At 37.9% G+C, this 15,706-nt stretch overlaps 2 protein-coding genes across 2 annotated transcripts; both read right to left on the bottom strand.

Moving 5' to 3' along the window:
* Positions 1-204: 204 nt before the first annotated feature.
* LOC115996036 (probable disease resistance RPP8-like protein 4) lies at positions 205-672 on the bottom strand. The gene has a single exon (XM_031235181.1). The coding sequence runs from the start codon at positions 670-672 to the stop codon at positions 205-207; it is 468 nt and encodes a 155-aa protein (XP_031091041.1).
* Positions 673-5,983: 5,311 nt separating this feature from the next.
* LOC115996035 (pentatricopeptide repeat-containing protein At1g50270-like) lies at positions 5,984-15,044 on the bottom strand. The gene is made up of 2 exons (XM_031235180.1): positions 14,826-15,044; positions 5,984-8,723 (listed from the first exon to the last, which is right to left on the bottom strand). The coding sequence occupies exons 1-2, from the start codon at positions 15,042-15,044 to the stop codon at positions 6,855-6,857; spliced, it is 2,088 nt and encodes a 695-aa protein (XP_031091040.1). The 3' UTR covers positions 5,984-6,854.
* Between the last annotated feature and the right edge of the window lie 662 nt (positions 15,045-15,706).

The following is a 15,706-nucleotide window of genomic DNA, read 5'->3' as shown; positions in this document are numbered from 1 at the left end:
TGCTCTAACTTGAGGGGGAGTGTTATAAGGTATATTCATCACATATGGTATCCTATATATTAGGAAAGTTGGAAACTAGGGTTTTGAGGTTGTAGTATATGGAAACCTGTTACCATACAGAATGTCCTACAAAGTCATATATATAGGATGGTGTACTCTCCTCAAAACCTTGTGAGATATAGAGCTGCCAGTCAAGGTATTCTCCTAAAACCTTGCAGATGTAGACACGGTTGCCCAGGCAAGAACATCAAAATGAGATTTAACTAATGGATCTTGGTACAAGGTTAGAGCAAAAGTTGTCTTACCTATTCCCGCCATGCCAATGATTGGTACAACCAGTCTTTCTTTAGATTTGTCCTCAAGGAGTAACCGTTTGATAAGTTCCAATTCAGCAGTGCACCCTACCATTGTGCTCTGAAGCTTTGAGGCTGTGTGAAGGGAGGAACTATTACTACTTTCAATCCTTTCCCTTGATGAAAGAATACCATTCATTTGCAAATCTTCGTTCAGATACTCCGTCAACTCTTCAATTGCATTTCCCAAGATGTAATGAGAGCTTTCAGTAATAGTACTCGTACTCTGCCCTCTTCTATAACTATCAATTACTTTTGATTCAATTTCATCTTCTATTCTCAAGGCAACATCTTTAAGCCTTGCTTTGCAGTCTTGCATCGACACATCTTCAGCGTTGAATTGATTCTCAGATTTCTCAAGAAAGTCAACCAACTCACGTAGCCTTCCATGGAGCGCTTCCGCTGCGTTTGTGTCGTCAAGAACAACATGTGGGTTGGGTGGTAAGAACTCAAGCTCTACCGTTCACATCAGTGAAGTCACGGCGAACCAAGCCATGCCTTACTCGATCTTAATTTCCTGGATCTGCTGCATCTTATTTCTTCTGTTAGTTTGTGATTATGTCTGTAAACTGCAGTTATCGATCTGATATACACTATTTATCTTTCTCTGCTGTTGACTTTTGAGGGTGTTGAACTGCTCAATGCAATTGATTGATAACCAAATAATTACGTGGAGATTAAAAAAAGTAAAAAACCACATGGACTAGTGGAGATTAAATTGAACAGAACGCCCCCTTAATGTTAACGAATGATTGGTACACCAGAAACTCGTTGACCATTTAGGAATTCAGGAGTATGCACATCCCCGAGTATTCCATTATTCGAATCAAATTTACACACCGTGTCGCAACTAAGATATGTTTGATCTTGCGTTGTATTCAAGTTGTTCATGTATTCATTAATTGAATTGACAACATGTAGTGTTGGTGCTAGTATTACACGACTTCAAAAACACTATTATCACCGCTACCGGCACTGGGCATAGGGAACGTACTATCAACGATTGTTACTATCGAGTCCCCATTTGACGGCAATAATATCTCGAATGGTATATTAACTTCATTATTACCATCATTATGATTACAGATGACTCTATCACCAATTGATGATGCAAACCATTTAGCAAATTCTTTAGATTATTGTTCCAAGCCTAACATCAAGTTCCCTTTGGTCGTAAACCACCATTTGGAAGTACGTTTCCTATCAAATGAAAGTTGTGACCGTTTATTCTAAATATGGATGGTGTCTGTCCAGTATCTACAGTCCGAATTAATAACTAATCACCTTTTATAATCACAACTTTAATGTATATGAGGCTTTTTTAGGGTGCGTTTGGAAATCCGGAAAAGGACTTGTGAAAAATAGTTTTTGGGTTTTATGTGTTTGGCAAGAGGGAGAAAAATGAGGTCAATGGAAAATGATGCTTTAGTCAAAGGAAAATAGGTATGTTTGGGGGGAAAATGACTTTCTTTTTTTTTTGGGGGGGAAGTCATTGTCCAAGGGATGCACGTCAAATTTTGTCAAAATAGTGGCTTTTAGGGGGGTGTATTCAATCATAACTTTTATAGAGTTTTAAAGACTTTTATCAACTTTAAAAGTTTGTCGGTATTCAATTTAGACTTTTAAAGACTTTTTAAAAGTCTACCTGTATTGGATCCAGATTTTTCAAAACTCTTTAAAAGTATACTAGTCTTCGATCCAGACTTTTATAGTCTTTAAAAGTCTACTGGTATTCAAAAAGTTGTTAACTTTCATAGACTCTATCAAAATAGGATTTCTGTAGACTTTTTCTTTATTAATATAAATAGATGAAATCCAACCCTTCAACCCCAAACTTTTCAAGATTCTCTACAAACCTTTTTTCCTCTATCTCAATAAACTTTTCATCAATTTTACAATATGTTTCAAACTTTGCTACGAAAAATTATTTGTTCATGTTGACAGTAAAATTTTGTTTTGCTGTTCGCAGCAGAGATTTTCTACTGCAACCAGCAACAACTTGCGGCTGGTTGCAGTAGAATTGGTAAAAATTTAAAATTTAAAAATTTATTTAATATAAATATTTATGTAAGAAAAAATATATATATTCAATGCATTGAAAAATATACTACCTCCGTCCCAAAATGGTTGTCTGGTTCGTTTAACGAGGCTTGACTGAAGTAATTTTTAATACAATTTTTCATAATATTAAGTTTAGCATTAATATATAAAATTTATATATTTAGAAATTACATTAAAAGTACTATTAAACACAAAAAATTAAATTTAAAAATAATAATAAATTACTAAAGAAAATAAGCAAAGAAGAAAGAGTTGGTTTGACCAATGAATAGTAAATAGGACAGGTAAAATGGGACAGAGGGAGTATTATTTAAGGTTTTATTTAATATAAAAATATTTTGTAATTACGATTGGTTGTATTTTTTTTTTTGCAATGCATTAATTTATTTATTATTTATAAAAATATATTTTTGTAAGAAAATTATAAATAATATATTAATAGAAGTTATGGAATGTTTGTAATGGTGTATTTCATTTAGAGTTTTAATGACTTTTGTAGAATTTTTAATATGAAAAAGTTTTTAAAAGTCTACAAATGTTTATCATATGGATATTTATAAACTTTTACAAAGTTGATGAAAGAAAGATTCTAGGAAAGTCTACAAGAACTCTATAAAAGTCAATTAAAATCCATCACTTTAAAAGTCTTGATCAAATACACCCCCTTAGTTTCTACAACACTGGTCTGCAGGTTAGGGTTCATGCAACCCTAGCCCGCCCCACATGGGGCCGACATCGCTTTTTTTTTTTTTTTTTTTGAAATTCAAAGTTCAAAAAAGTAAGTAAAGTCTATAAATATTAACATTATGAATTTGAAATCCAATTTTAAAGTCTAACAAAAATTAATATTAATTCAAAGTTCAAAAAAAAAAGTAAAGTTTACAAATAATATTAATTTTTTCGTTTATTTAAAAATTAAAATAAAATTACATTTTAAAATTTTTAAAATGTTATATATATATATATATATATATATAGAAATAATTTCAGGTGCGGCCGTGCTCTCCCGTGCGGTCACACACCACTGAATGTTACGAAATAGACCACTCAATGTTAAAAAAACACACCACAATGAAACACACCACAATGTTAAGAAACACGCCACAATGCATATTTGTGTGGTGTGTTTCTTAACATTGAGTGGTGTATTTTGTAACATTGAGTGGTGTGAACTGCACGGCCACACGGGAGAGCACGGCCGCACCTGATCATGACTTTTATATATATATATATATATATATATATATATAGGGCTTGGCCCGCGGGACTTAGAGGGCCAAGAGTAAAGTTCGCAATTTTGCGAGCCATATTTTTTGTGGTCCTAACCTGAGAAATTTGTAATATATTATACGCTCTACAATTCTTTTCATTTTCCAGCTTATTTTCCGAAAAAATGAACCAAACACAAAAATACAGTTTTTCTTTGTGCAGCCAAACACCGAAAAGAAAAATATCTTTTGAAAAATGACTCATTTGTCAGAAAATATTTCTAGAAGGCATTTTCCAAGTTTTCAGAAGTCAATTGAACTTTGTCAAATAGTTCAAGAAGTTGTTTAGTCTTTTTTTTCCCCCAAATACAAACCCTCTAACTTCAAGAATATATTGTTATAAATATTTATTATGGACATTATTATATAGTATTGTAACGTTTGTAACAGCTTGTAATTATTACCATTATGACATTCTTAATCACCTTGTATATATATAGACTCTTGTTTAGAAGGAGATACACAGATGAATAAAGTATTACCCCCCATCTCTACTTACTTTGTCTTTTACTTTTCCTCTGCAAATTTTTCTTGATTAATATGTTTGAGCTGATAGGTCTATTACAACATATATAAGATTATTTAGTTTCTAGCCCCATGAAATCGTCATTCTAATTGCAGCTGAAAAGCCTCAGCATCTTCGATAAAAAGTGATAATAACAAACCCCTTACTGTAATCGTGACTATTGGGTTTTTACTGATTTTAGTCATTGACTTTCATTTTTATCATAAATAGTTCTTCGTTAAAATTTATATAAAATGTGTTTGAATCTAAAGATAGGCAAAAGGGTCAAACTCAAATAGGCTTATGCACTACAATTAATTGTTCATTCAGTACCATGAACTACAATATGGTCCATCTAAACCCTCAAACTTATTATTTTGGAACAAGCAAACCCTCTAACCAATTTGTGACCTGTAATTGCAGGTATTACATGTCATCTAGAGTTTCGACGAACCTCCGGCGAACATCCGACCAAATTTCTGTAACTATAGTCACAATATCAATGACCGACGATCGTTGACTGTCGCTGTCGCCGATCGCGTTCTACCAAAGATGGCTAGTCGCCTTCTCTGGCCGTGCAAAAGGCGACCAACTTGGTCGCCATCTCCGACAGTAGAGAAGGCCATGGTGACCAATTGGTCGCCATCTCCAATCGCCGGAGATGGCGACCAGCCTTCTTCGCCAAAACGCGACCTGCGATGACAGTCAACGGTTGCTAGTCATTGATATTATGACTTTAGTTGCCGAAATTTGGTCGCATGCTAGGCGAAGGTTCGCCGAAACTCTAGATGACCTGTAATACCTGCAATTACAAGTCACAAATTGGTTAGAGAAGTTGCTTGCTCCAAAATAATAAGTTTGAGGGTCTAAATGGACCATATTGTAGTTCATGGTGCTGGATGAACAATCAGTTGTACTACATAAGCCTATTTGGCCCTTCTGTCCTAAAGATATTATCATCAAATTAATCAATATAATTACAATTACATATTTTAGAGAATTATATGGCAACATAATTAATTTCAAATATTAATAAAAATTAAGTTAATATATATATAAATCATATTGTAAAATGTAAAGTAAAATTATGATGAATATATAAATTATTCTCATATTGTTAAGCTAAAATATTATTCTGCTTAGATTAAAATCTCTAAAAATGATAACCACAAGGTCACGAATTTGAGTCCCAGCCTTCTTGATTTGAGTCGATCAACTAGACCATCTAACCTAGGGTAACAAGGCAATGTACACCCTTGAGTAGTGGTTAAGCATTTCCCTCGTCCCAAAAAATAGCAGTAAAGTCATATTGTGAACATTTCGGGCAATGACAGGCCCCATGCTGATTGCTATTAATAAGAAAATTTGACCAAAGAAATTTGGCAATGATTCTAATACCTCAACCAGCCCCTTAAAGTACAAGAGCATGGCAGACAGCAGTTCTCTGAGATGCCAAAACAATTCCATGTAACCAACCATATACACCTTCCATCTCAAACCTTGGCCTATCAAAAAGTGAAAAATCTAACATGGAGAAAACTATGCCGTGATATAAATGTTGACCCCTTGTAAAGAGCTCTGCTTTGAAAGAACAAGATTTAAGGGAAATAGAGAAGCAATAAATATCATTTTTTTTCCATGAATCCTAATAGAGAAGTGCATAACTCTTGCATCAATGACCTATAACATTAAGCAATTACACAGTCACAGTGTGTGTGTATCTGAGGTTCTCAGGGTGAGAAAAAATTCACAGTACAGTGCTTAGGAGACAATAATAGTTCTTAGGACATGGTAAATTTCAAAGTTCAATCAAAACTTAATTATTGACCCATGATGAGGATGAGTCTAGCACTGCTGATAACCCACAATAACCTTTATATTTCACAGCCAGAGACTAGCAAGAAGTGGCTTCTTAATTGCACATAATATATCTCAAATAAGAAGAGAAAATGTATTACATGACTCTTCGAAGAAATAAAATCTTCACTCTAGTCCAACTTGAGTCTAAGGCTAGTAATTCCTATCTTCTTTTCCCTTCAGGTTTAGGTTCTATACTTTTCTTTCAATATTATAGTCCCATCCGTACAGCTAGGACTGCTAGGTTAAGAAAGAACCTTTGAGTCTACTAAAAGAATACTTTGCATCACAAATATTGAAAGTTCCACTTCTTTAATTGTTTGTTCTCTTTCCTTCATTAAAGAGCATCTGACATGTTACCTTTTCTTGTGACAAAATGTGGAATCGCCCACCTCATGCGCCCACACACCCTGACCCGACTGTTTGTGAAGGAATAAATCACGGTGACTCAACTGACCAACAGAGACTAGACTTTTTGCTCACTGCGTACAAGGAGCCCCCACCATTTTGAGAGATTACTCTCACATTGCCGCTAATTAGACTCGATTCTTGGTCTCTTGTGACAAATTTCATCTCTGTGGCTAATTGAGCTGCTCATGCGGGCAACATGATACCTTTTCTACAACCATGAGAGGGAGGAAAATCCATGTACTATCCATTAATATACATTGAAGACACAGCAAGTTCAATCTTGGTGGAATGGATTGCACTTTCACTGCCATTCTATTGTACAAGGGAATTTTCATTTGAGTTATCACCAGTGAGAAGACTACTATGGTGCTAAAACATTCCATCATTGTCAATTTCTCTTTATGCATATTCTCCAAGTGCTTCAAGTAGTGATTTCCCTCTGTTTATTTCAAGCCAACTAGAACCAGGGATTTTCTTAACTTCCCTACTCTCCATGATTTCTCTCAGATTTCCCACGTTTTCCCAATGGTGCAAACTAGCAAATGTGTTTGACAACAATACATACGTTGCAGGATCGTTTTTGTTAATATTTAACGCTTTCTCTGCAGCTCGCTTAGCAGTTTCTGTATCCCCATGAAGCACACATGCCCCAAGCAAGGTTTGCCAGACCAACAAACCTGGTTGATATGGCATTCCCAGAATTAATTCCTCAGCTTCCTTGATACGCCCGGCACGGCCAAGGAGATTCACCATACATGCATAATGATCTTGTATAGGAACAATACCATATTCGCGGCTCATTGAAGAGAAAATACTCCACCCTTCATCAATAAGCCCCCCTTGGCTACAAGCATAAAGCACACATATTAAGGTAATAACATTAGGCTCCACCCCTCTGCTCCTCATTTCATGGAAGATTTCAAGGGCTTCTTTTGGGCATCCATTTTGTGCATACCCCGCTATCATTGCTGTCCATGAAACAATGGTGCGCTCATTCATTGATTTAAAAACCATGAAAGCACCATCCATGCACCCACATTTTGCATACATGTCAAGCAAGGCATTATCCACACAAACATCAATATCATATTCCAGTTTGATTCTCAACCCATGAAGCTTCTCCCCCTCTTTCAAATATGCCAGATTGGCACATGCATTAAACGCAGTTGCAAGAGTGAATTTATTAGGCCTCACACCAGCCATTCTCATCTTTCCAACAACCTGAAGAGCCCAGCTTGGCTTCTCATAATTCAAAAGCCCTGCAGCCATTTGAGTCCAGGAGCGCACGTCTTTTAAGTGTATCTCCTCAAATGCTTTCAACCCTTCACTCAATCTTTGACTCTTCAAATACATATCCACCAAAGAGTTCCCCACACACACTTCACTCCCATGGCCACACTTTATGAGCCAAGCATGAACTTGCACACCCATTTCAAGGTTCGGATGCTCAGCCAATCCGGTAAGCACGCTTGAAAAAGTGAATTTATCAGGTCCAACACCATTTCTTATCATCCTAAGCCAAAACCTAGGTAATTCTGAGCAGCAAAGCTGCACGTAACCATCCAGCATAGCATTCCAGGTCACATTATCCTTATTTGAACAATTCTCAAACACCTCCTTTGCTTCTTCTAATCTATGATGCCTTAACAAACCCGTCAAGAAAGCATTCACTAAATAAATATTAGACTCAAAACCAAACTTAACAATCAACCCATACACTTGACATAAGTGTAGCAAGCTCAAAGAATCCGCAAATGAACACGCATGAAGTGCGCTCACAAAGGTGAACTCATTCGGCTTTATTCCACTGCTGTGCATCCTAAAAAACGAAGAGAACGCCTCAACAGGAAAACCCTTTTGCACGAAGCCCGCAATGAGGGCAGTCCAAGATACAACGTTCTTCTCCGGCATATCATCGAACAGTTTGAGTCCGCCCCCTATGTCCCCGCATTTCACATATGCATTGAGAACATGGTTGTGGAGATACAGAGAGAAAGCCATGCGGGGCGTCCTGAAGAGCTTTGCGTGGATTGCTTTCGCGTAACCTAAGTTGGAAGTCTCCACGCATTTTCGTAGAGCACAAGCGTATGCCGCTTCTTCTCCCTCCTTGTCGGCGTACCATGTCGTTGAGCTGAAGTTGGCTGTCCGTTTCGGCGGTATTGATGAAGCAATGAAACCTTTGCTGCCATGGAATTGGAATGAAGCAGAAGTTCCATACAAATGGGGAGAACGGAAAACAGTGCGTTTTCCGAGTTGAGAATGAAGCATCTGCACATATTATGGAGAGGATAAAACAGACAAAAGCTTAGATAAAGAAATTTGAGTTTTTTTTTTCGCTTTTTTTTCGGAAAAAGGTTGAATAAACCCTCAAAAAAAAAAAAAAATGACCAAGCAGGCAAGCACCTTGCAGATGACATGTAATAACTCTCCCATATGAGAGATCATGAGGGCGATTGACTCTTTGTGCTTCAACCAGTTGAGAAAATATTTTCTCCAGTTTTCTGGAAAATTAGAAAACAGAAAACATGTTTATTAGCACAGTTTTCCATTTTCAAAACAGGAAACAATTTTTCAATTTTCTAGAAAATTGAAACACTATTTAAAACTGTTTTCTAAATGGAAAACAGAATCATCTATCATCTATTAGACTATATATCACTATAACCACATATTTATTCATTACTATAATTACATTCATTATCATCTTCTTTTATTTATCATCATTTTTTATCTTTTCTACTTAAATTACTTATTTAAACATAACTTATTTGCTTATGTTTAAAATTATACATCATTCACATTATCAAAATTAAAAATTAAAATCTATACCACGTTTTATATTTCGATTGAACTCAATTGATTATTAGTTTGGATATTTTTAATTATGTTATATCGGATACAAGTTTGGTCCAAATATTGGATATCGAAATTTCACATTTATTATTATATTAGAATTCAAAATAAAAATTATATATTATATACGTGTTATTCAAATGAATATATCCAAAAATATTTTAAATATTAGCTCCAAAAATATTAATATTATCTAAACTAAATTTTATGTGAACTTAATAGGTTATTGGTTCATATACATTTTTAGTTATGCTATACACAAAAATAAATTTAGTTCGGATATCAAATATAAATAAAAATTACATATATTGAACTTAAAAGTAAAAATTATATATATTATATTTAAACCAAATATATTTTAAAATATTAGTTATAAAAATCCCTCGAAATTAAACTTATGTTAATTTTATAACATTAATCTAAAAAATAAATTTGAAAAAATAAGTGTTAGTAAACAAGTTTTCTAAATAGAAAACAGAGAATAGAAAACAGGGAATGAAAACTGAAAAATTAGAAAACAGAAAACAGTTTTCTGTTGGTAAACAAACCCTAAGTTTTTTTTTTTGCTCATAAAGATTAACACTATTTCCAAATTAAAGACACACTGGAAATTCCAAAAATCGAAGATCTAGGCAGATACTTGGGTGTTCCTTCCTTACACGGTAAACTGAAGATTGATACATTTGATGGGCTTATCAGTAGACTACGGAATTAACAAACTCGCAAGGTGGCCATGCAAGACCCTCTCTTTCGCTGGAAGGAGAACCTTAGCATAGTCTGTTCTATCAGCCATCCACTTCTACACAATGCAAACCACCATACTTCCAAATGGTGTGACAAAAGCCATTGAGAAACTGATACGTGACTTTCTATGGGGTAGTACCAGTGAAGGGAGAAGCTGCAACCTTGTGGCATGGAACAAGGTCACCCAAGATAAAAATCGTGGAGGCTTAGGCATCAGGAACCTAGAATATATGAATATGGCTTTCCTAACTAAACTGGACTGGAGACTACAATCAAACAATGAGGGGCTCTAGAAAGAAGTTATTGACAGAGTAATCACGCAAGCAGACCCAAGACAATGAGTGGACGTTCAAACTAGCTGTTCAGCATTCACTCCAACGGCTCCTTAGCACTCCAATGGCACTCTAACGGCTCATCAGCATTGATACTCCATTTTACTACGCTCAGCATTGATGCTCCATTTACTGTGCATTGAAGATGGAACGTTGCGCTCAGGAATATAAAGGACGCTCACAACACTTGCAGGGACACGACACTTGAAGTTAGACAAAAAACATATACTAAACTCATTTGTACTCTAACACACTATTTTACTCTTATATTGTGCTTCATAATACAAAACATACCGGTAACACATTATTACCGTCATTGGTGCTCTCGTTGAGAGCCGAGATCATATCTCAGGCAAACTTCACACATCACAAACACCTCTATGGCGTCGCCTTCTTCAAGCAGTGTCCTGCTCATCAAGTGTCGTTCGCCTCCTGCTCATCAAGCCACACTTTTCACAAATCACAAAACACCCAGCTCATCTCATCACTGTCGATGGTGCAATTCGGATCCAGCCTTGCTCTCATGGTTCTCATCGAGTGAACAATGGTCATCCCGAATCCAGCAGCTCTCATAGTTCTTATCGAGTGAACAATGGTCATCCCGAATCCAGCAGCTCTCATGGTTCTCATCGAGTGAACAACGGTCATCCCGGATCCAGCAGCTCTCATGGTTCTCATCGAGTGAACAATGGTCACCCCTCGGGTGATCTTCGTAAATAGCTCAACAGTAATCGCATGGGAGATCGCCGCAAGGGTGATCTCCGTAGCCAACTCAACAACAACCACGGGCGCTTCTTCCTCAAGTGCGTCCGCCTCCTTCACTTGTGCGTTCACCTCTTGTAAACAGTGGCGCTACCCAGTGAACGCTGCTCCCATCCAAGCAGTGGACTTACAAGTAGTGGCGTTATCAAGTAAACACTACTCTCATCCAAGCCGTGGACTTCCAAGCAGTGGCGCTTCCTCTTCAAGTGGCGTCACCTCCACGAGCAGCGTCACCACCTCGAGCAGCGTCACCTCCTCGAGCGGCGTCACCACCTCGAGCAAAGTCACCTCCTCGAGCAGCGTCACCACCTCGAGCAGTGTCACCTCCTCGAGCAACGTCACCACCTCGAGCAGCGTTACTTCCTCGAGCAGCGTCACCTCCTCGAGCGGCGTCACCACCTCGAGCAGAGTCACCTCCTCGAGCAGCGTCACATCCTCAAGTGGTGTCACCTCAACGAGCAGCGTCGCCTCCTCAAGTGGCGTCACCTCCACGAGCGGTGTCACCTCCTCGAGTAGCGTCACCACCTCGAGCAGCGTCACCTCCTCGAGCAGCGTCACCACCTCGAGCAGCGTCACCTCCTCGAGCAGCGCTACGTCACCTCCTCTAGCAGCGCCGCCTCTTTAAGTGAGTCGTATCCTCCTCAAGTGCGTTTGCTTCCTCCACTTGTGCATCCGCCTCCTGCACTTGTGCATTCGCATCCTCCACTGGTGCATCTATCTCCTCAAGTGCGTCTGTCGCCTCCATTGGTGCATCCGCCTCCTGCACTTGTGCATCCGCCTCCTTCACTTGTGCGTTCACCTCCATAAGCAAAAGGACCCTGTAGTTGGTCATGGTCTGCCCTGATCAATTTTGTTAAAAAACAAAAATAATAATAAAAAATCTAAGCTCTAATCCCTTAGGGCCGCCACGAGATCCGATCTCGCTAGCTACCTGACGGGAGAGTGTTTTTCTGAGCCCAGCCAAAGGCTTGGATTCAAAAAACACCACACTCTAATCCCTTAGGGCCGACACGAGATCCGATCCCGCTAGCTACCTGACGGAAGAGTGTTTTTCTGAGGTCAGGCCTCGGCCACTTTCGGCCGAGGTCACGCCTTGGCCAGTCGTGGTTGCGGCTGACCTCGGCCACTTTTGGCCGAGGTCACGCCTTGGCCAGTCGTGGTCGCGCCCGACCTCACCCACTTTCGGTCGAGGTCACGCCTCGGCCACCCTTGACAGAGTCCCGACCTCGGCTACTTTCGGCCATGGTCACGCCTCGACCGTCACGTGGTCAAAAAAAAAACAAAAACAAAAACAAAAACAAGAACAATTTTCGCACAAGTCATTACTCCAAAACTACCTCAATCGCTCTCGTTGGCTATGGAGTGGGGGGACTAGTGACAGAGTAATCAGGCAAGCAGACCCAAGACAATGAGTGGACATTCAAACTAGCTGTTCAGCATTCACTCCAACGGCTCCTCAGCACTCCAACGGCACTCTAACGGCTCATCAGCATTGATACTCCATTTTACTGCGCTCAGCATTGATGCTCCATTTACTGTGCATTGAAGATGGAACATTGCGCTCAGGAATATAAAGGACACTTACAACACTTGCAGGGACACGACACTTGAACTTAGACAAAAAACATATACTGAACTCATTTGTACTCTAACACACTATTGTACTCTTATATTGAGCTTCATAATACAAAACATACCGGTAACACATTATTACCGTCAGTTATAAAAGCTAAATATGCCATACACAGCCCCGACCCATCTACATGGCAACCTAAATCATCAATGTCAAATGCGTGGAAAGGAGTTTGAAAGCAGCTCCATTTCTCATAAAAGGCACCACAAAGATGGTGAGGAACGACAAAAACACTTTCTTCTGGTTGGACTCTTGGCTAGGTTACTGTCCTTTTGTTGAGCACATCTTGGTTAATCTCCACCTACCAGAACTCTATGCTAGAGTTGCGGACTACTAGATTGAATTAGTTGGATGAGATTTTCAAAAATTCTCTAACATTTTACCGGTGAAACTAATTGATAAACTTGTAGCTGTTACGTTAATAGAAGGAGACGAACACGAAGATATGCTTGGATGAGGCGATGAAAAGACTAATGAATTCTCTATTTCTTCAGCATACTCACTAATCACAAAGACATCAGATTCCAATGGCTCCAATGCTTGGAGTAATATTTGGAAACTGAAAATCCCGAGCTACATTCACACTTTTCTTTGGTTAGCAAGACAATATAGGCTTATGACCAATATGAACAGGGCAAAACGGGGCTTCACAGAGTGTAACAAGTGCAGGATTTGCGCCGATAAAGTGGAATCTACAGAGCATATATTACGTGATTGCCGAGAAGCCATTCAAGTTTGGGAATAAGTGTTACCAAGCAGGCTCCAGAGAACCCAAAGCCTCCCCTTTGTGGAATGGTTCAATGTAGGGATCAAGGGATTCAATGGCGGCAATCGACAAAACAACAATAGAGTTATCTTTGCAATGACAGCTTTGTGGCTATGGAAATCGAGGAATGACATAATCTTCAATGGAAAACGATTTGGGGTAGGGCTGAGAAGCTACTGGGTGCAAGCTCAGGAGGAAGAAATCAACATAGCCTTTGGAAAAACGAGAATCACAAGCCCTCAGCCATATTGTAATTCTTAGAAACTGATCAAATGACAAAAGCCCCTAGTGGGATGGATTAAAATGTAAGTCTTTTCCCTAATACAATATATATTATATATTGTGGGCCTTAATAATGTGGTGCAAGTAGACTAGGCCCATTAAGCTATAGGTTGGATTGGACATCTAGGTTTAGTCCAATCCACCATATGCCTATATAAGCCTTGCATTGGTGGGATGCAGGACTGACAATCATATAATACCTACAGACATGGTACTCACACTGTCCAAAAAATACCAGTGGCTAGAGATCAACACGATCTATGCTTTTGCTATTACGAGGTTAGGTTACTCGTAGATTCATTCTGTATATGTTTAGACAGTATTATTGTTCTTACATTTGGTATCAAGAGCCTTTATAATCTCTGTCTGGTTATTGCCTGGATGATTGTTTGCCTAAAACAATATTAAGTTTTCATATGCATTAAGTGTTTTGTATACGATTTTGGACTGTTAAAGTTTAATATTTAGACTGCTAAAAATTATTATTTTTTAGCATTAAGCACAATTTTAATTTCTTTTGGATTCTGAAATTATGTTTTTTGTGACTGGTTGAAATTAATGTCGAAATATGTTTCTAAGAATTTTTTGTTATTTTGAGAACTTTATGCATATTTCAAATATTATCGTGTTTGCTTTTATGAATTATTAACCAAATTTTGTTGCCGTAATATTATTCATTCTATTAATTGCGGTTGGAGGAATTTTTGGAATTTGCGCTGCTCTTCTATTATCGATCATGGGAGCTTAACGTTGCCGGACTTTGGACGGAGCAGTGTCCACTTGCTATGACGTAGTCACATAGTGGTGGCGTCGTGGGGAACTCTGAGCTTGTGATTGGCGCTTCACCGTCCATGGATGAACGAAAAACGATGGCAGCCTTAGAGTCACAAGCAGTGCGCAGCGTCGGCGATCACGGCATCAGCGGACCCAGAGTGTCGGTGGTCCTAGCGTTGCGGCGAGGAGGGACGCTGAGCCGGCGATGGCTTTGGATTCCCAACCGGTGCCTCTGCTGCCTCTCCATCCTCCTTCAGGCGATATAGACTCCGGACTGTAGCTGCTGCGTCTCTGCGCGATTCCTCTGGTGCGCGGAGGTGTCGCGAACAACGGCTAGACGCGATGACTGGCAATGGTGGTTGCTGCAACAAACGGAGAACGGCACATTGGTAACAAAGATGCGCTTTGGAAAGTTGATGCAGTTTTCCTGCTTCCTGGTACATTTCCTATTAAAGTGTTTTTTGCAATTTTCCTTTATTCATCATATATTTGGTTGGAAATTGCGTGAGGATAATGAATTTTCTTTATTTACCATATATATTTGTTTGCCTTATTTAATACTTAATTACATATTAATCTTTGTACATGGTAATTATGTGATTTAAATATTGCCATCTTAATGTTACCTTGATTAATATTATATATTATTTTTGGCAAATGGTAAATATATAGTAATATTATACATATTAATTTTGGTAAATGGTAATTATTTGGTTTAATATTGCATATTAATAGTACCTTAATTAATATTGTATATTATTTATGGCATGTAGAATATGTATGGTAATTGCTTGTTTTGGAATATTAATGCCATTTAATTTTTTCCTTCATTGTGGTATTAAATTCATAATTAAATTATTATTCAATTTTGAACAAATTATTAAGTTTTAATTTGTTTGAATTTTAATTTTAATATTGAATATTCGGTTTAAATTGTATTCAGTGTTACAATTTAAATATTTAATTGTGGAGTTTGAGTTCGTAATATGCATAATCTGAGCATGCTATATATGTTTTTTTTTATTGCACTAATTATATTATTTGATTGTTATAATTATGCCTTTAGAAAAGCATCTTCATTAAAATTGAATTTAGAGCCTTTTAG

The sequence above is a fragment of the Ipomoea triloba genome, chromosome 11 (genome assembly GCF_003576645.1).
Source record: "Ipomoea triloba cultivar NCNSP0323 chromosome 11, ASM357664v1".
NCBI lineage: Eukaryota > Viridiplantae > Streptophyta > Magnoliopsida > Solanales > Convolvulaceae > Ipomoea > Ipomoea triloba.
The sequence above is the reverse complement of the archived record's forward strand: the minus strand, read 5'-3'. Positions and strand labels throughout refer to the sequence as shown.

What these genes read in the sequence shown, in the direction of transcription:
- LOC115996035 (XM_031235180.1), bottom strand. Translation starts at nt 15,044, where the DNA reads ATGTACCAGGAAGCAGGAAAACTGCATCAACTTTCCAAAGCGCATCTT. An exon ending in GAGAGGCAGCAGAGGCACCG is followed by an intron (nt 8,724 to 14,825) that starts GTTGGGAATCCA and finishes TAATATGTGCAG; the next exon opens with ATGCTTCATTCTCAACTCGG.
- LOC115996036 (XM_031235181.1), bottom strand. Translation starts at nt 672, where the DNA reads ATGCAAGACTGCAAAGCAAGGCTTAAAGATGTTGCCTTGAGAATAGAA.